Genomic DNA, 19,949 nt, shown 5'->3' with positions numbered 1-19,949 from the left:
CTCTGGTTCAAAGACGTTGCTTGGTTATTCATAGGGTTGTCAAAGGCTTGCTTGAGATGCGCTTAAGCCCTAAACATAGATGCAAAATAGGATGTCTTACTTACGCAGAACTTCAGTGCAGGCACCAAGTAGCTAAAACATGCACCTCATCGCCCGTGGATTCCAACCTAAAGAGAGTGATACAAAACACAATACAATTCACCTAATTAATAATTTTCATTTCCTTGGCCTATAGAATGCTTGTTTAAATTATTGCTATTATTCTTGAACTACATATATATATTTCATATACATATTTTTTATCTTTTCCTTCAATGTGGCCTTTCTCTTTAAATTCTGAGTTTCGTTTGCTCTTTGAGCTTAAAGCTCTGATATACAGATACTTTAGCTCTTGTTTTCACCTATCGCCTCTGATAACACTGGAACTTCATCAGCCACAATGTGCTCTGATGTAGTAGCACTTATTTGGCAATTTTAGCTTATGTGTAAACTGATACAGAGATTCAGATGCAGGGTTAGTAATTTTTTTATGGTTTTGATTGTCTAAGCTATAAAGGATAAGTGAGGTACTCTTTCGTTACAAAATCTAGGGCGTTTGGACATAAAAAAATGTGAAATTAGAAAGAAAGAAAATAGGTGAAACATGGTATTTGGAAATTGGGGTTGTATTTCAACAAAAATATTGAATTATTATGAATGATCTAGAATGGAAAATGTGAAAACAGGTATTTGTAGTTTTTTTAAATTCCGGAATGTTACGAAATTCATATAGTAATAATTCTATCTCCATACATGATCCCCAAATACAATTCCGGAAAAAAACATGAAACATCAATGCAATTAATCACGAAAAGAGAATTTTAGGTTAAACGGGGAGAAATTTATGGGGAAAGACTGCTGAACTAATTGAATGAAAGTGCAGGCTTAATTGATGATATTGTAGAAGCACATACTACCCTAGATGAATACTGAACGAAAAGATGGACTTACGGAGCTTATATAATCGATAAGTGCAGCATTAGCTTCACCATCTTTAGCAGGTGCGTCAATTTGAACCCCAACTGCATCGTCATTCAAGTCAGTTACGGTGGCTTGTTTGGAGCCTGGCTTGGCATGGATGGTGATGGCGACGGAGGACGGAGGAACGGCGCGAATACATGCTGGAAATTTGGGAGTTGAAACTGCCGGCGCCGGTGACTGAGTTAACTCGGTTGAGTTTTTTTTAGCTTTGCTTTTCTTGGAGGGAGGCATCTGCTTTCCCAGGATGGGCGATCCAAGGCAAAGAGGGTTACCAACAAGGCAACAAAAACACCTTTTCCATCCCAACTCTCATTACTTTACTTCCGATTCTTAGATGCTGTTTTGATTGGTTTGACAAATATAAAAAAATAATTTAAAATAAGTTAAAAAGTGTTTAGCAAGATAAAAAATGATAAAATAAGTTAAAAATTAAAAGTATGTCTCTCTTTGTTTTTTATTTTTTGATTTAAAAGTCATTTTAATTTGACTTTTTATTTTTGATTTTAAAACTATTTTTTTAAATCAATCCAAACAGACTTTTACTAAAACCATTTGTCAACTTTTTAAATATAATATTTAAAAATAGTACTCCTAGGTAAATTACCCATGCTTCGCACGGGATTGAACCATATTATTAAGCTTACATATGAACTTTCGGTAATATTCATATTTTCGATACATACACTACATTGTCAAGAACATTTTATCTTAAGGCAAAACGTTCCTCCGAAATCTTAAAGTGCTATATTTTTTATTTTTTTATTTTTGTTATACAAAAATTATTTGTCATAGAGAGATTTTAAGTATAAGAGAGAAGTCTAAGAAAATCTCCATAGAAATAGTTGGTCAGAAGTAATGAAATTTGCTAAATTCCAAAAAGTTATAAAGAACAGCAACAGACGTTAAAGAAGAGACCAAAAAGCCTCGAACAACAACACTCCCAAGTAAAGTGGAGCATCACGTCCATACAAGAACATATTTAACTAAACTCAAATGGAAGACCTTCAGCTTCTTTCTTATGAACCTCCATCAATCTGTTTTTATTGTAGTATGACGTATCATGTATATTTTTAAAATGACCCTAAAATTGTTAGTATCATAAATGTTTTTCCTCATTGTATTTGAATAGTCATTACTATTGCTTAGGTTTCATATCACCGACCCCAACTTATTTGGAATTGAACCATAGTTATTATTATGGTTATAGTATGCAGTTTCAAAGAATTAATGCAATTATCAACCAAGCAGTAGGTGACATTTGAATGAAACTGTTCACAGATGGATATTCTAAACCAAAATTTTGACACAACATATTAAAATCTCACAACATAATTTTGTGAGCACTTGAATTCACAAATAATAATAAAGACAACCTTACTTTCCTAGCAATCAAGAAGAAAAAGACATGTTGCTTAACATATTTTTCAAAAAGATAGTCTATTGGGTTGTATTCAAGTTTACAGTTCACAAATTTTGAAATAATCCAAAAGAAAGAGTTGTTACTTCTTTATAAAAAAAACAAAAAACTTTATCAAAATAAAGAGTTATTACTACAGTAAAAATAATCTTTAACGACAATTAATAGCGCTAAATATGAATTTTCAGAGACAATTAGTACTCTCTATAAATGTCCCTAGAGTTTATAGCAACATTGAATCTAATGACAATTAATTAATGTCGGTAAATGCTCTAGCACTCTTCGTTATTGTGCATATTTATTATCGATACAAAATTTAATTTTGTTATAGTGTATTTTGGACATTTGTTAGTTTCAAGAAAACTTGATCTCTTATTATGCCCAAAAAGAAGAGACGAAGAAATATGACAAATTACTTAACTTGCAACAAAAGAAGTGGACTAATTGTGTTTATACTAATATTCTAGGAAGAGTGCAATGACATACGAATTGTTTGTACCTAAGAAAAAACAATCAAAACAATATACTAACTGTGGCAAGCAAGAGAACAATTTGTTTGGTTCGTTTAACAAACTTCATCATTGGTTCCGTATTAGTTATCACATATTTGTTGTTGTGTGCTATCAAATATAGCACAACCCACAAGAAATTTTCCTAAAAATTATATGAAAAAACCTGTAGAAAGGAACAAAAGAGTAGATAAATTTTCAATCATCCTCACTCGAATTTTTAATAGAGTTAAAAAAAAGTCACCAAAATAGCAAATAGAAATTGCAATTGATACATGAATCACTATGACTTACAGTAAAAAATTAAGCTTCATGAAATATGAGGAATGAAACACACTTCATAAGAAGTTTAATTAATGTATTTGAAATTCAACTCCCCTATAGCAAAAAAAAACCTACAAATAATAGTGGCAGAAATAAAAGTTTTGTTTACTAAAGAACCAAATGTAATGAATTCAACCATTTCAACAGCGTTATGAGGAGTCATTTCCCTAAATGATCACCCAAGTTTAGAGAATTGTCTTGAAATATCATTTATGTTTTATTTAGGACCAAAATATCACTCAACTATCACTATTTTCCTCCAAATTTACTTGACACTTCAAAAACCTCACTATCTCCTAGTTGGCATGACATGTCATTAAAGTCTTTTTTTAATAATAGACTAATTTTATTCATTAAATCCATTTAACTAAAATAATGATCATATTTATTTTTTATTTTTAAAAAATAAAATAAAAAAAATAAAAAAGAATAAATCTTCATACTTAAGAATCTTTTATTATAATAATTTTTTTTATTTTTTATGTTATGAAGAATAGGTTTTTAAAATGTACTACAATATATATATAATCATTTTTGAATACTTATAAGCATATACATTCAAAAAAAATATTGATATACAGACCACTCATGAATGCTAACTTACATCAATTAATCATAAATTTTATAATAATCAATAATATTAAATGTCAATTAACTATTACAATAAAATTAATTGTGTATTTTGAAATTCATGCTTACAATATTTTTTTCTTGAAAAAAAATAGAAAGCGAATAATATTATTACTATTTTAAATCCAAAAATAAATAAATACTAAATATCTCAAAAACCTCCTTCTATTCTAGTTGATATCTCATGTTATTAAATCATCATTTTAAAAAGTAATAGACCTATTTAATTAATCAAACTTATGTCTCCACAAAACAAATATATAAATTACATGAGAATTTATGAAGATTATAAAATAAAATAAAAACTAATTCCTTTATTTTTTTTACCAAACAAAATTCAGTGAAAAAACTTTGTGTGCAATTATTACTTGGTAATTTTTAAAATTCTTAAGTAAATTATTTAAAATTTTAAGCAATTTTTTCATAAAAGTATTCAAATAAATTTTTAAGGTTGACAAAAGAATTGGTAAGAAATAGAAAATTATTATTTAACTTTTTTAAAAAAAATTATTTTTATTTTTATTCTTTTATTGCTATATTATATTATATTTTAACTTATCATGCAATTAAACACCAATATATATTCTTATCTCATCCCAAATTCATGAAATACAAGATCAATAATATACATATTATATGAGATTAATATACTGACAGATAAAGATCAAAATTTTATTTTCTAATATAAATATGATTCACTTTCTATTTTCTTGTCAAAAAAAGATATTGTAAGTATGGATTTCAAAGTACCCAATTAATTATTTTTAATAGTTAATTGACATTTAATATTATTGATCCATTATATAATATATGATTAATTGACGTAGGTTGATATTCATGAGTGATTTATATATCAATATTTTTTGAATATATGTGTTTATAAGTATTCAAAATTGATGATATTATAGTAAGTATTAAAAAACAATTCGTCATAGCATTAAAAAAAAAATTATGACAAAAGATTCTTAAGCATGAAAATTTCTTCTTAATAAAATAATATATACTTTTTAGAAAATAATAAGATCATTATTTTAGTTAAATGAGTTTGATGAATTAAATAAGTCTATTCTTAAAAAAAAGACTTCAATGACATCACATGCCAACTAGGAGAGAGTGAAACTTTTGAAGTGTTAAGTATATTTTATAGTAAGTTTTAAAATACTATTCTTCATAGCATAAAAAATAAAATAATTATGACAAAAGATTAAGCATGAAAATTTCTTCTTAATAAACTAATATATACTTTTTAGAAAATAATAAAATCATTATTTTAGTTAAATGAGTTTGATGAATTAAATAAGTCTATTCTTAAAAAAAGGCTTCAATGACATGGCATGCCAACTAGAGAGGGTGAAACTTTTGAAGTGTTGAGTATATTTGGAAGAAAATAATGATAGTTAAGTGATATTTTGGTCCTAAATGAAACATAAATGATATTTCAAGGCAATTACCTAAACTTGGGTGACCATTTAGGGAATTGACTCCGTTATGAGCCGTGGAATGAGAGGTGCAAGAGTAGTAATGTCGCATTGCAATCAAAATATCAATTTTCTTTGTTTATACGAAAAAATATGTACAAAGGGACAAAAGAGAAAATCAATTTTCAATCATCTTTACTGAAACTTTTAACAGAGTTAAAAAAAAAAACTCACCAAAATAGGAAAAAGAATTGTCATAATTACATGAATCACTATGACTTATAGTAAAGATTAAGCTTCATGAAATAGGAGGATGAAAATTTGAGGAATGAAACAAACTTCATAAGAAGCTTAATTAATGTATTAAATTCTACTACCTTACAACGGAAAAAAACCTACAAATAATAGTGATAGGAAATCCCTCTATTTATAGATAACAAAGGGTAGTGTGAATAAATGTTTATTGTGCCTTATCGGAAATGTCACAACTCTTTGGAAAAGTCACAACCCTTCGAAAAGGTCACAACCTTTCATAAAAGTCACAATTTTTCATAAAAGTCGCAACTCTTCATAAAAGTCACAACTTTTCATAAAAGTTACAACTTTTGATATAAAAGTTACAACTTCTTATAAAAGTCACAACTTTTCATGAAAAGGGAAGACTAGATTTGGAAATAAATAAATTAAAAGGGAATTCTGGTTTGTGGTGGCGCCACGACGGACCTAGGGTTCTCTTTTATATAAATATATATATATTTATATATATATATATGATTATATTTATTTATATTATATTATCTCCTATATAGAAAGGAGAGTTAAGCTTCATGATTAAGAGTTTGTTTGACAATGATGTTGAGAGATCGAAACACTTATTTTGAGAAAAAACCATTTTTATTGAAAAATTAAGCATTTAGCTAATATATCTATATCTATATATATAATAAAGCTAGATGTAGGAGAGGTGATGTGGCATGTCTCTAAAGCCACCACATTTATCTTTTTTCTCCTTTTTTGAGTCTTTTTTCTTTATATAAAAAAATTATCTATTAATTAAATGACTTAAAAAAGGCTCACAAAATAAATCTACTCTAACGTATGAGTAATCAATCAGATCTTTAAGAGTTAAACAAACCAATAAAATCCCAAATAACTTATAACAAATGTCTACCTTAAACTCCAATTAAGCGTTTTAAGCATTCCTTCTTCTCCTCTGCAGGTGCATTCTCAATATATCTCTATCACTATTCTTTTACTATGTTTTCCAATGAACCGTTTCTTTATCTTCAGCATTAGTAATTACAATGAATTTTAATGTGCATATATCTCTGAATAATTGCATTTAATTAATTCTTGATCTTTTTCATACTCTATTTTTTGTGTTGTATATTGATAAGAGTGAATCGTTTTCATGTTGTACCTTGCTTAATTTGTCTTGCTTTTAATTAGATTTTTATTTTCTTCCAAGATTGGTTATGATAGAGATGATTTGATGATAAGGATTAGGATTTAACTAGAATGTGGGATGCTATTTATTCGAAGAAAAATGACGAATTGATCAGTTTGGATATGATTTTTGCCGACGAAAAGATGCCACATTACATAATTAGTACTCTTTTGATACCCATTCTTTTGGCAATCTTTATTTCCAAATCACATGTTGTTTTGTTATGTCAGGGCAATTTGGTGTAGTCCGTAAAAAACAAGTTATGTTGTTGGAGTCTTAAAATGAACATGTTGATAAATTAACTTACAAAACAAAGAGGTATCTAAGGAAAACATGTCTTTGATGGGACTAAGAGTAGGAAAAGAATGACGATGAATTAAGTGCTGAAGACATGTAAAAAATAAAAAATTTAGTGTAGCTTCTAACCTACTACTGTTGTTTGATCTTAGATAGTATTCTTTGGTCCTTTTTCCCTTTTTAGTTTAGTGTCACTAAAGAATTTGCATGAAGTTATAATATTCATTAGTATTATATAATTTAGATGTGTAACAACATTTACGGTCAAAACATGATCTGTTATTTGTATTAAGAACCTTCAATCAGTTTTCTTACTTTAACTGGATAAGAATTTATCATAATTAGTTCATTTTGCAGTGTAGCAAATGGTCGTAAGTCTCATGAGGATTTAGGTTAAATAGATACGAGGGATCAAGTTAATTGGAAACTTTGTGAAAATAAAATAAAAATTGGAAGTGAATTTTTACGATGTTCTCGAAACGTGCCCCATCTAATCCACGACTTAGAAACACTTATTTGCAAAAAAATTTAAAAGAAATTATGCGTTTGACAAATTAGTATATTTGTTTTTAAATGAAAGCAGAAATTTAGTATTTTTTTCAATATTAAAATATTCCTTCCATATATACATATTTATCAATATATTTCTTATTAATTAATTAACATGTGTCATAAGTTTTGTTGAGTTTCATGTAAGAATTATATTTTTATAAAATGTTTTTTTTTTAATTTTACGTTTCTATATTATTATATTATATTCTATATATTATTTTACGTATTATTTTCAGAATTAGAAAAAAAAAAGGTAACAATATTAATTTTGCAAGATTAGAAAAAAGGAAAATAATATTGATTAAAGATGTTAGCCCTCCAAAAAGGTATAATATTGATTAAAAATGTAAATATGTAGATTTTAATTTAATAAAAATAAAAATGTAATTAAATTTTTTATAATAAATATTTAAAATAGTTTATCTCTATAGAATAACTTTAATAGTAAAAGTACATTGATATTGCCTTTGTTCGTAATTTGACTCTCAAAAATATTTTTAAAAAAAGATTAGTCAAACACAATTTGTTTATAAAAAAGCACTTTTCAAAATGAATTAATCAAATACAAATTATTATTTTTAATAAAAACACTGAAAAATTATTTTTAAAAAAAACACTCCAAAAAATTAATTTTTAAAAAATAAGCAATTTTAACAAGCAATACCAAACAGGCACTTAATATGCAATTCCAAACGTAATTCTAGTTTGTTTGTTTGTTTTTATGTTAATCTTTTTGTTTTTGCGAGGAAAGAAAGAAGATTGGAAGTAGGGATGACAATGTGGCGAGGCGGGGTGGGGATGGGGGCGGGTTGAGCTTAAACCGTAAAATTTTTAATTCGCCCTGCCCCGCATAATAATTTTTTTCATTTTCAACTCGGCCCGCCCCGTATAAACTCGCCTTGCAATACTTTTTTAATATTTTCTTTTTCTAGTTAAGTTTGATACTAAAAATAAAATTCATAAAAATAAATTCTTTTTTTCATTAAGTTATATTAATTTAATAGGATGGTGACTTAAAATTTTATTTTTCAGAGGTCAATTGGAAAACTTATAAGAAATTGTATTATTTTTTATTGAACCATTTTCATTTACTATTTTGAATATTTTAGTAGATTTATAGAAATTATCTTAATAAATAATGCTCTATCACTCTTATAACATGTAAAGACTTAAAATTAAATTTATACCCACATAAAATCACATATACCCACAACCTGCCCCGCCCCACATTAATTTTAAAAAAACCCACTTCAACCCGCCCCGCACAATCTTAAACTCGCCCCGCATCCGCCCCGCCTCATTGTCATCCCTAATTGGAAGGACCGGCAAAGAGAGAAATTTGCTTTTAAAGAAATCAAACAAATATAACTATCCAACGCGCAAAAGACAAACTTAAACCATCCAACGCGCAAAAGACAAGTGAAGATAGAAAAATCATACAAGAGTTGACTAAGGAAATGCATAACGCCTCCCTAAGAAACTTCCTAGTTAAGACTTTGTTTGCATTGCATCAGTCATTTCTCAAAACATTACTAACTTTTCAATTGTTAGAGTTTTGGAAAATATTAACATGAAGTTGACTCAGCTGTTACCTAATTCGTGTCAAGTGTCAACGTGTTAATTATTACTCCCTCCGATCACTTTTAATTGTCATGTTTTCAAAGTTAAATTAGATTACACTAATTCTATATTTTAAACAAAAAATTTAGATATTCAAAAACTATATGAAAAATACTACTCTAATTGTAATTTTTTGCATTTCAATATGATGGAAAAATACATCGTAAAATGTAAGTCAAAATTCTTATCATTTGACTCTAAAAACAAAAATATAAACAATTAAAAATGGACGAAGGGAATACTACTGCCATTTAAAATTGGAAATGTCCAAGTTAGTATACAAAAGAATACTTAGCAAAGAGTATATCTATATTCTCATCCTTGTGTCATGGCTAACTTAACATTTACTTTCATGTTGTTGATGCTTCCATTTGTGTTTGCAGCTATTCAAGTTGGAGCTCAGCAACAGCCCTCCAACATAACCTTAGGTTCTTTTCTTTATCCGAACCGAAATCCAAGTTATTGGCCATCTTCTTCAGGCCTTTTCTCATTTGGTTTCTACCAAAAAGGGGATGGATTTCAAGTTGGCATATGGCTACCTGATAAAACTGTTGTTTGGACTGCAAATAGAGATGATCCTCCACTTCATTTGGATGCATATATCGAGTTCACAAAGGGAGGCAAACTTATACTATGGACAAAACAGAACAAAAAAATCATTGCAGAATCTCCACAGCCAGTAACTTCAGCATCCATGCTTGATTCTGGTAACTTTGTTATCTATAACAAAACAATTGTTGTTTGGGAAAGTTTTGATTATCCAACAGACACCATCCTGGCCGGTCAGCGTCTAACATTGGGCCAGAGCCTTGTCTCTAGTGTTACTGAAGTTGATCATTCAAGTGGAAGATTTTATCTTAGTATGCAGGCTGATGGGAACCTTGTTGCCTACCCAACCAATTATCTTAATGGACCTGAGGCTTCCTATTGGGGTTTTATGCTACAAAGCAGAGGTGAATTTGGTGAGGTTAGCTCAGTTTTCATAGGTCTTACTCCAACAGGCCAACTCTTTCGGAATGCTTCTAATGGTTTTCGTTTCCAAGTCAATACCATAGGGAATACCTCTAATCAATCATCAACCAACAAAGCAGCAGCAATTTATCGCGCAACTCTTGATCCTGATGGGATTTTTAGGCTTTATACACATAACTTTGACAACTCAAGCTTGGAAATCAATTGGTCAGCGCTGGAAAACCAATGCAAAGCCAGGGGATTCTGTGGTTTAAACAGTTATTGTACTGCAAAAAATGGCAGCAGCATAGGCGATTGTTCTTGTTTTCCTGGATTTTCATATGTCAACCGTGCAATGAAATTCCAAGGCTGCTATCGGGGATTCGTTTATGAAGAGTTTTGTGGAAGCAGCAGAGACTCAACATTGGCCTACAATGTCACGGCGATTCAACACTTGAAAGTTGGAGGATATCCATTTTCTCAGGTTTCAATGGTTGAGCAGGACTGTAGAAATTCTTGCTTGGATGATTGTACTTGTTGGGCTGCTCTATACATGAATGGAGTTTGCAGCAAATTTAAGCTTCCATTAATTGATTCGACAATTGAACAAAATGATGAGTCCATCAAGAGCTTCGTCAAGCAGAGCTATAACATCTCCCAAATGGCAGGTCACTCTACTCCCTATCCTGGAAAAACAGGGAATAGAAATGAAAGTCGGAAAGAGATAATATTGATTCTATCCCTGGTTCTTGGTTCTGTAGCATTTCTGTTCACTGTTTTTGCAATTTTCAGTTATATTTTCTACAGAAGCAGAGCGGACGAATACCAAAAGCTATTGGAAAATCCATATTTGGGGCCAAATGAGGAGTTCACTCTTCGATCATTTTCTTACAGTGAGCTTGAGAAAGCCACTGAACATTTCAAGGAAGAGATAAGACATGGTTCATTCGGGAACGTCTATAAAGGAATTCTATCAGAAGGTAACAGAACAGTTTCTGTAAAACGACTGGAGAAAATCGGGGATGAAGGAGAAAGGGAATTTAAAGCAGAAATGACTGCGATTGGGCAAGCTCGTCACAAAAACTTGGTTCATTTGCTTGGTTTTTGCTTGGAGGGATCAGAAAAAATTCTTGTGTATGAGTACATGAGCAACGGGTCACTCGCAGATATCATATTCAATTCAGAAACAAGACCTTCTTGGGAGCAAAGGATGAGACTTGCACTGGACATATCAAGGGGAATACTTTATCTGCATGAAAAGTGTGAGACTTGCATAATTCACTGCAACATAAAGCCACACAATATCCTAGTAGATGATTCGTGGACGGCTAAAATCTCTGAATTTGGGCTTGCAAAGTTTCTGGTGCCTGATCAAGTAGGAAACCAACTTCAGCTTAAAGGAACAAGAGGATATTCAGCACCAGAGTTGCAGAATAGTGCATTGATCTCCGATAAGGTAGATGTTTATAGCTACGGAGTAATGCTCTTGGAGATCATATGCTGTAGAAGTAATATGGATGTCAACGTCTCAACCGAGGATGAAATCTTTCTTCCTAATTGGGTACACAAATGCTTTGTCGAGAATGATATCAGAAAGCTAGTGGGAGATAAGGAAGTAGATCATGCGAAGTCCTTGGAGAGGATGGTGAAGGTTGGATTGTTATGCATTCACGATAATCCTGATCTGCGCCCTTCTATGAGGAATGTAGTTCTCATGTTAGAAGGTACTATGGATATACCATTTTTGGCATGGTATTAAGTCTTTTACACTTCGTTTGGCTGGTTGCTACATCTCATTCAAAATGTATCATATTATATTGTATTGTGTTGTGTACTTGCATTGTATTGTACTGTTTTCTTTTTATGAATACAACATTTGGTAGATTGTATTGTTTCTCATCGTTAGATAATGCAACAGTTTGAAGTATAAGCCTATAAGATAAAGTATGGTATGGGGTAGAGTCTTTATATAAAATAAGATTATTAGATAAAATTAACATAAGGACACAATTACACCAAAATCGATCTTTACATAAAATTAGAAAAAACTACTTTTGTACTAATATGGACCAAAAAAAAGAAAGAAAAAAGAATATATGAAAATGAAGAACTAGAGACAATAATTTTCTACTAATTATATGGACGAAAAGGAGTAATTGGAATTTTTTTCTTTGTGGTCCTTTTCAGCCCTTGTTTTCAAGTTTTGAATTCTTGCACAAAATATTAGTTTAAAAGTAGAATTAATTGTTCATCTCTCCTATCTTTGATAGACTTTTCTCAGGATGACTTAGTGAATTGGCTTGTGGATCACATCAAAGCATTTAAACTCTTCTTTATTATTTTCTATTAAGAAGACTTTAATAGACGACTTGACCAGGTAATGTTCCCAGCTTCTTCATGGATATTTCTTGAAAAAAATGTTCTGTTTGACTTAACTGCTTCTTTAGTTTTTTTTTTTTAATCTTCTTCAACCATGTTAACAGTTAGAACTTGTCCTTCTTTAATTTCTCCCCCATTGATATCATGGCTCTCTATTTCTTACTTGTGTTGTTTATCTTTGGATCCGCTAGAGCTCAATCAAATCCACCTAGTACAATAAGATTAGGATCTTCTCTTCATCCCACTGGACAATCTGTAGCATGGTACTCAGCTTCAGGCCATTTCGCCTTCGGCTTTTATCCACAAGGAAGTGGTTACAAGGTGGGAATTTGGTTAGTGGGAGGCTCCAATAACACTATTGTGTGGACCGTGTCTCGTGATGATCCAGAAATATCTGCTGATTCTACCTTAGCTTTCATTGATGGAATTGTAGTTCTGAAAACAAATAACAGTGAGGATAAGACTGTTGCTAGTTCGTCAGAATCTGCTTCTTATGCCAACTTGCTTGATAACGGTAACTTTGTTCTTTACAATCAAGATCATGAAACTATCTATGAGAGCTTCAGTTTTCCTACTGATACAATTTTAGGTGGCCAGAAATTAACAAGTGGGGGTAAATTGGTTTCTAGTTTCTCCTCCACAAATCACTCCTCAGGGAGATTTCGCCTCTGGATGCAGGATGATGGGAACCTTGTTGCATACCCCAGAAACTTGTTTCGGCCAGTAGATGCCTATTGGTCTTCACAAATGTACTGTGATGGTTGCAGAAATCTCCTGCTTCTTAACAGCACTGGCATCTTATTTCTGATCAATGACACTGATTCTTCAGTACTTCGACAATTATACACTCCACTTGTACAGAATAACAGAGCTATTTATCGGGCCACTCTAGATTATGATGGGAATTTTCGACTCTATTCTCACGAATTCAACTCCAATGGGAATTCTAAAATGGTAATGGAGTGGGAGGCAATTGATGATATTTGTCTTGTGAAGGGTTTCTGTGGCCTTAATGGCTATTGTGTTGGAAGTAATCACAATGCATCATCTTGTATGTGTCTACCAGGGTCATACTTGAGAGAGAATGATCCAAGCTTTGGTGATTGTCAAAGGAACTTCACCAGAGGAAAGTGCATTAATGGGAAAGAAGATGTAAGTGTCTACAAGATTACTACCACAACCAATTTGACCTGGGAGGATCCTCCTTACTTTGTTACATCACTTCTAGGAAAAGAAGATTGTGGTAAATCTTGTTTGGAGGACTGTGATTGTGATGCTGCTCTTTTCGATGAAACTGGCCAGTGTATGAAACACAAGCTTCCTCTGAGGTATGTTAAAGGTGCTCCTGAAGGATCTCGCACTGCTTACTTCAAAGTCAGCAATCTAGCAGTGCAAAATCCAACAACGGATTCAGTGAAGCCACCATGGGTGGTGATCTTGGTTTTATCGATAAGTTTCGTTATGTATTCAGGTACTGCTCTTGCATTTTCAGGCTTTTATGTCTTCAAATTCCGGATAATAAAGTACAGGAAGCTACTTCAGACAGGAACCACAGGCTTAACAAAAGATTTCATACTCAAAACTTGCTCTTACAAGGAGCTAAAACAGGCAACGGATGGTTTCAAAGAGGAATTAGGAAAGGGTGCTTTTGGAGCAGTTTATAAAGGGAGCTTTGACAAAGGTAAAAACCTTGTGGCAGTGAAGAGGCTAGAGAAGGTAGTGGAAGAAGGTGAAAGGGAGTTCAGAGCAGAAATGAAGGTCATTGGTAGAACTCGACACAGAAACTTGATTCGTTTGCTAGGATATTGTGCTGAAGGATCAAAAAGAGCTCTTGTTTATGAATATATGAGCAATGGTTGCCTAGCAAATCTGTTGTTCCGAGGAGCTACTCGGCCGGATTGGAATCTAAGAGTAAATATTGCACTAGATGTGGCCAGGGGAATCCTCTACCTCCATGAAGAATGTGAAGCTCCAATTATCCACTGTGATATAAAGCCACAAAACATCTTACTCGACGAGTTGTTGACAGCTAAAATCTCAGATTTTGGTCTGGCCAAGCTGCTAATGCCTGATCAAACAAGAACATTCACTGGTGTAAGAGGGACTAGAGGGTATTTAGCACCAGAGTGGCAAACAAATGCCCCCATCTCTGTCAAGGTTGATGTCTTCAGCTATGGTATTGTATTGCTAGAAATCATTTGCTGCAGAAGAAACATTGAAGTCTGTGTGACTAAAATAGAAGAAATCCAGCTTTCTATATGGGCATATAGTTGCCTTGTTGAAGGTGAAGTAGACAAGCTTGTTGGAAGTGAAGAAGTAGACAAGAAAACCTTGGAAGGAATGATCTCTGTGGCGATTTGGTGCATTCAGGACGAACCAGCTCTTCGTCCTTCCATGAAAAAAGTATTACACATGTTGCAGGGAATTATTGATATTCCAATTCCTCCATGTCCAAGTCCCAGTAGTTAATTTCAGTAGTTGTAAGTGGTTTGGTTTATTATATTGTTGTTTTCTTCAATAACATCTTTTAATGGAAATTTTAGTGAGGATATATAGTTAGTTCAACATACATGAGTTCAGATTATGTTTTATTTTAATGAGATCATTTGCAGGCCCTATGGGTGTAATCTTGAAAGATATTACTCAAAAATGAGAATGTTTTGAAGTGTCAGAGTATCAAAATACTCAACTATTACACTAGGAGATTATCAAAATTATGCTTTCCATCATATGTTGGGAGTTGCGAAAATTTAGACATATATACAAGTATATGTGGGAATATTTAAGGTGTTGAGAGCCACTAGATTTGGAGCTTCTAATTAAGGTGGATAACACTTCAATATAGTAACATGATTGCTGATATTATGCAGGGAAAGGGTATTCCTTGATAGTATTGTGGTTAAAGGCTTAAAGCAAGGAAGACTCTTTATCAAACCAATGGTATTATATATTGCTGTAGAAAAGGAAATTAAATAGTGGATGCAATGGCTAACTGGAGCTTAAAGGGGCATACATCTATCAGTTCAATGATCTACTACAAGAAGCTAAAGCTGCATACAACAAATTGAACAAAATTCAGGTGCTTAGTCAAAGGTGCAGAGTATGCAACAAGATTCTTGTAAGAACTTCATGCATCAAGACATGATAAACCACTTCATATTTTGTATGTTCTTATAAAATCAGATAGAAAAAGTAGTCGAAAGATGATTTTATTAATTCAGTAGTCAAGCTTTAAATACAACTGCTAATAACAACCTACGGCTAAACTTAAAGGAAACTAACTGCTACCTCTACTCCTAAACAATAGGAGTCTTCTACAGATACTCAAACATAGTAACTAATGATAATGATGCTTGATTTCCCTAAGGTGGAAGATGAGAAAGTTATCCCGTGACTATAAAGGAAGAAGAAGAAGAAGAAATGGACATGTGGATCTCAAGGATCGCTGTATTAGAATTTTTTGAGTCATTCAAAGATTCTCGCTGCCTGACCAGATACCATGAGAAGCAACCCTTGAATATCCTAATCTTTGTAGGAGGGACTGAGACTACTCAAAATTTTATTGATGAATCTTTAGCAGATAAGCTAGGGTATGACTCATATCCAATCAAGCCTCGAACTGTTAACTGGGCTTTGGGAAAATGGTGACTTCCAAAGCATGTAACAACTTTCAAGTCACAGTGTGCCCTGTTTAATGAGAAGTTGTATCTGCTTCCATTGTCGTCAAATTGAAGTGTCCATTGGTTTCCTACTACCATTTCACAATTTGACGATAATGGAAGCAGATACAACTTCACATTAAACAGGGCGCCTTGTATTGTGACTTGAAAGTTGTTACATGCTTTGGAAGTCACCATTTTCTCAAAGCGCAATTAACAGTTCGAGGCTTGACTGAATATGAGTCTTCTTCTCAAGATAAATTAAAATATATGGATAGAGCCAAAATTCTAAATCAAATCTTTTGGAGAAAAATTCTATACCTGAAGAGTTTCCATAGCCGGCAGACAAAACATTCTCTTCTTTCTTTGGAGCCGTAGAAGATTCGATATATTCATTCAACTTTTCATGTTTGACATTTACTTTCTTCATATCTGTGGTAGTATCTAAGTTTCTTTTAACTATTTCAGTGAGGAAAAAGAAAAGTGAGTCATAAGGTTTTTCGCTGTCTATTTATAGAGGTAAGTACTAGCTGTCACGTCCACCGCATTCACACATGTCATTGTTCTTCGAAGATTACCCAAATGCCCCTGCAAATGCAATTGTATAGTCAAATCGCCTTTCATCTTTTTCTTTCCATTCTTGTAAATATCAAGTGTCATTGTACGTTCAATAAAACATCTAACACTAACAATAAACTCAGGTTTCAAACCATCACCAGTTTCATAATGCATATTATACCTCCACAAACGATGATCCATCTACAAAAATATAGATATTCAATTATAAATTAAATTTAATAATAATTTAACTACATTAAACTAAATTATATTGTTAATATATATTTATAATTACTTAATAATTATATTTATTATTACTTATATATTTAGCTAATTTATATACCTAATTATTAATTAGCTCATAAATACTACATTTCAAGATCTACAAAGTTGAAGCTTAATTAATTCATAAACACTAATTAAATTCAAATTAAGTTCAAGTTCTAATTAAGTTCAAAATTAAGTTTATATTCCTAATTAACTTTTCAAGTTATTATTAATTAATTAAGTTCAATAAAGTTTTAATTAAGGTCAATAGATTTCAAGTACTTCAAAGTTCTAATTAAGTTCAAATTAAATTTAGGTTCTAATAAAGTTCAAAAGTAAGTTCTAATTAATTAAGGTTAGCAATATTTCAAGTTCATATTCCTAATTAAGTTCAAGTTAGAATAATTTCAAGTTATGATTAATTATAAGTTCTAATTAAGTTGTAATTCAAGTTCATATTCTCTAACTTCAAAATCACTTCATCAATTCCCAACTCAATAATATTTACACAATTCACATATACTCAAAAGTCAAAACACTTGATCAATTACTTTTTTTTTAAGAAAAAACTCATGGTCAATATATTCATGACATTCAAACTTCCATCTGTTATATCCCATTTTAATCGGGTCAAAATAGTGTACAACATTTTGGTGATTTCCAAATTAATAACTAACTTAAGAAGCCGCCACCTAATTATTTACAGTGAATTAGGACACCTAAAATGATTAAAGTTTTTGTCTAAAGTTAACTCCATTTAAGGTCTACTAAACATAAGATTCTAGGTAAGGGTCAACTAATTTAAAGGGAATGTGTTAGACATCCTTTAAAATCCATTAAAAATGGTTAACCAATCGAACTTGATTAATTAATTAGGCTAAGTGTCAAAATGAAATATTAGCATATAAAAGAGTGTTTGGATAAAATATAAAAGTACAAACTTTATGTCTAAAAATAGCTTATACGGACAAATTTAAGTTTAAATAAATTATTCCTTGTTTTGTCAAATCCATGGAAACAAAGTTACTACCAAGAAACTTTTAAATAAAAGTGATCAAAATAAAATCATTTTTGACTTAAAATCACAAATCCAAAACTCCATTTAGACGGATTGAGATTGAAAAAGCTTTGAGACTAATAACTTGATTTTAAAAGTGGTGTACGATATTAATGAAATATGTAAGACTCAAAAAGGTAGTTTTTGGGGTCCAAGATAGTCTAGTTATTTATATTTAAAAGAAAAGTAAATAGAGCCTCCAAAAGGCTTTACTAAAAGAGAAAAAAGAACGTTTTTGTAAAGAAAAATAGTATTGCAAATCAATCCCAAAAAAATTCTGATTTAATACATTAAATAAAATAAAGGTTAGCTGATTTTTATCACAAATCAAAGAACTTGCCAAATTATCCAAATACGGTCATTAAATCTAGGAGTAAAAAGGGGTTATAAACATGAATAAGATACTAACTAGAGATAAATTACCAAGTCATTCAAGCAGTTTTGTGCAAATTCTTGTAACATAACAGCAAACCAAACAAATAAGTAAGCATAACGGTAAGTAATGCGCTAGACAACTAATTAACTATAATGTCTCGTTTTATCCGGACACGTATCTAGAAATAGGGAATAGGAAAAGAGAATAGGTGTAGTGTCAAAGAAATATATATGATCAATTCCATGTGAGGGATATGCAAGCTCCATGTTGTAGCGGTGTCGTTGAGTCTCAAAAGGAGACTCGTCTGCTCCGATTTTCATGCCAAATAAACATGAGAAAAGAGTTAGATGAGGAAATTTGATTCTTTATACTATATATAAAAAGAGAATAGTTAGTCGGAAGTTATATTAATCATAACTGGGAACATGTTACATGACAAACTAGAGATTAATATAACAGAGAGTGGGTAAGATTATCCTTTCACGATTATTATATCAAATCATAGTTCTAGATCCCTAGTTGAGCGTAAGTACAGTTTCTCTACATACTAGCATATCTAAATCCAAATCAAAGTAGTCAATTTATCACACAAAATTAGTATTCAACTGATTTTTTTCAAGCAATCGCAGCTAACCTTCTCGATGTATCGATTCTTGGTAGACAAGCCTATCCCATAGGTACAGTGTTTGAATCAATAGAGAACAAGTCATTCTCTCCTTTCTAAAGCTGCGCAAGGCGGCCATGACTTTAACGAGTGCACGAGCAGAGGCGAAAAGAGAATTTCTATATCTCGCATCTACTTAAATTGTGGGAATACGCGAATCATAGTATTCATTCTTATGGGAATGGAATGGCGCAGCTGGGCCATCCTGGACTTGAACCAGAGACTTCCCCGTTGTCCTTATTGTATTGTCATATTTCTAGTGTTCCTTTTATTTTATTTTAAAAAAAATTAGCAGAACATATAGTTGTACATGACAACTCCATTTATATGATTGAAATCAGATTTTTCACAACTAAAGAGAGATTATTATGTAATAGCAACTGTAATATAACTACGGACAAATAAATGCATAACTCATGTTTTTTCCTAACACGTCCGCAAATGCTTAACTGAATAGAAGAATCAGATTTTAGCTTTTGTAGTGTAGTGAACTAGGACGTCGGCGTAGAATCTACTCTCTCGTTATGACCAGATTCACCCCTCGAACCTAATGAGTTTGATAAAAGCAAACAGACAATACAAGAGTTTTGGCCAGGATGGTGATAGCTAAACGTTATGAATAACTTCGACCATGTATGATGTTCTTATGAGTAAGAAAAGCTTCTCCTTTGTTGAAGATGAGGTAGTATTTATAGGAAAAGAATGGTAAGGTAAAGCTTTTGTTTATGAAATTCAAATTTTACAGAGGAGGGACAATCTATTTTTAAAAAGACGACAATAAAGTGTTAATAATAAATGTTGATA

General features: G+C 31.5%; 3 protein-coding genes and 1 long non-coding RNA gene across 4 annotated transcripts in view; 3 read left to right on the top strand and 1 right to left on the bottom strand.

The window, feature by feature from the left end:
* LOC102586516 (UPF0235 protein C15orf40 homolog) overlaps positions 1–1,314 on the bottom strand; it is a 4,698-nt gene extending 3,384 nt beyond the window's left edge. Inside the window, exon 1 of the mRNA XM_006355080.2 lies at positions 991–1,314. Coding sequence (XP_006355142.1) covers positions 991–1,251 — 261 coding nt within the window. The 5' untranslated portion in view covers positions 1,252–1,314. The remainder of the gene's footprint in view (positions 1–990) is intronic.
* LOC107062018 (uncharacterized) overlaps positions 1–8,164 on the top strand; it is a 14,828-nt gene extending 6,664 nt beyond the window's left edge. Inside the window, exon 3 of the long non-coding RNA XR_001474373.1 lies at positions 8,153–8,164. This is a non-coding gene — a long non-coding RNA (uncharacterized lncRNA). The remainder of the gene's footprint in view (positions 1–8,152) is intronic.
* A 1,398-nt stretch (positions 8,165–9,562) lies between these two features.
* Positions 9,563–11,944, top strand: LOC102594030 (G-type lectin S-receptor-like serine/threonine-protein kinase RLK1). Its single transcript, XM_006355102.2, has one exon. It carries the CDS (start codon positions 9,563–9,565, stop codon positions 11,942–11,944), a length of 2,382 nt encoding a protein of 793 aa, XP_006355164.1.
* A 491-nt stretch (positions 11,945–12,435) lies between these two features.
* On the top strand, positions 12,436–16,809 carry LOC102586183 (G-type lectin S-receptor-like serine/threonine-protein kinase RLK1). Its single transcript, XM_006355079.2, has 2 exons — positions 12,436–15,044; positions 15,435–16,809. Exon 1 carries the CDS (start codon positions 12,709–12,711, stop codon positions 15,031–15,033), a length of 2,325 nt encoding a protein of 774 aa, XP_006355141.1. The 5' UTR covers positions 12,436–12,708; the 3' UTR covers positions 15,034–15,044; positions 15,435–16,809.
* Positions 16,810–19,949: the final 3,140 nt, after the last annotated feature.

This window comes from Solanum tuberosum, unplaced genomic scaffold (genome assembly GCF_000226075.1).
Source record: "Solanum tuberosum cultivar DM 1-3 516 R44 unplaced genomic scaffold, SolTub_3.0 scf00192, whole genome shotgun sequence".
Taxonomy (NCBI): Eukaryota; Viridiplantae; Streptophyta; class Magnoliopsida; order Solanales; family Solanaceae; genus Solanum; species Solanum tuberosum.
The sequence above is the reverse complement of the archived record's forward strand: the minus strand, read 5'-3'. Positions and strand labels throughout refer to the sequence as shown.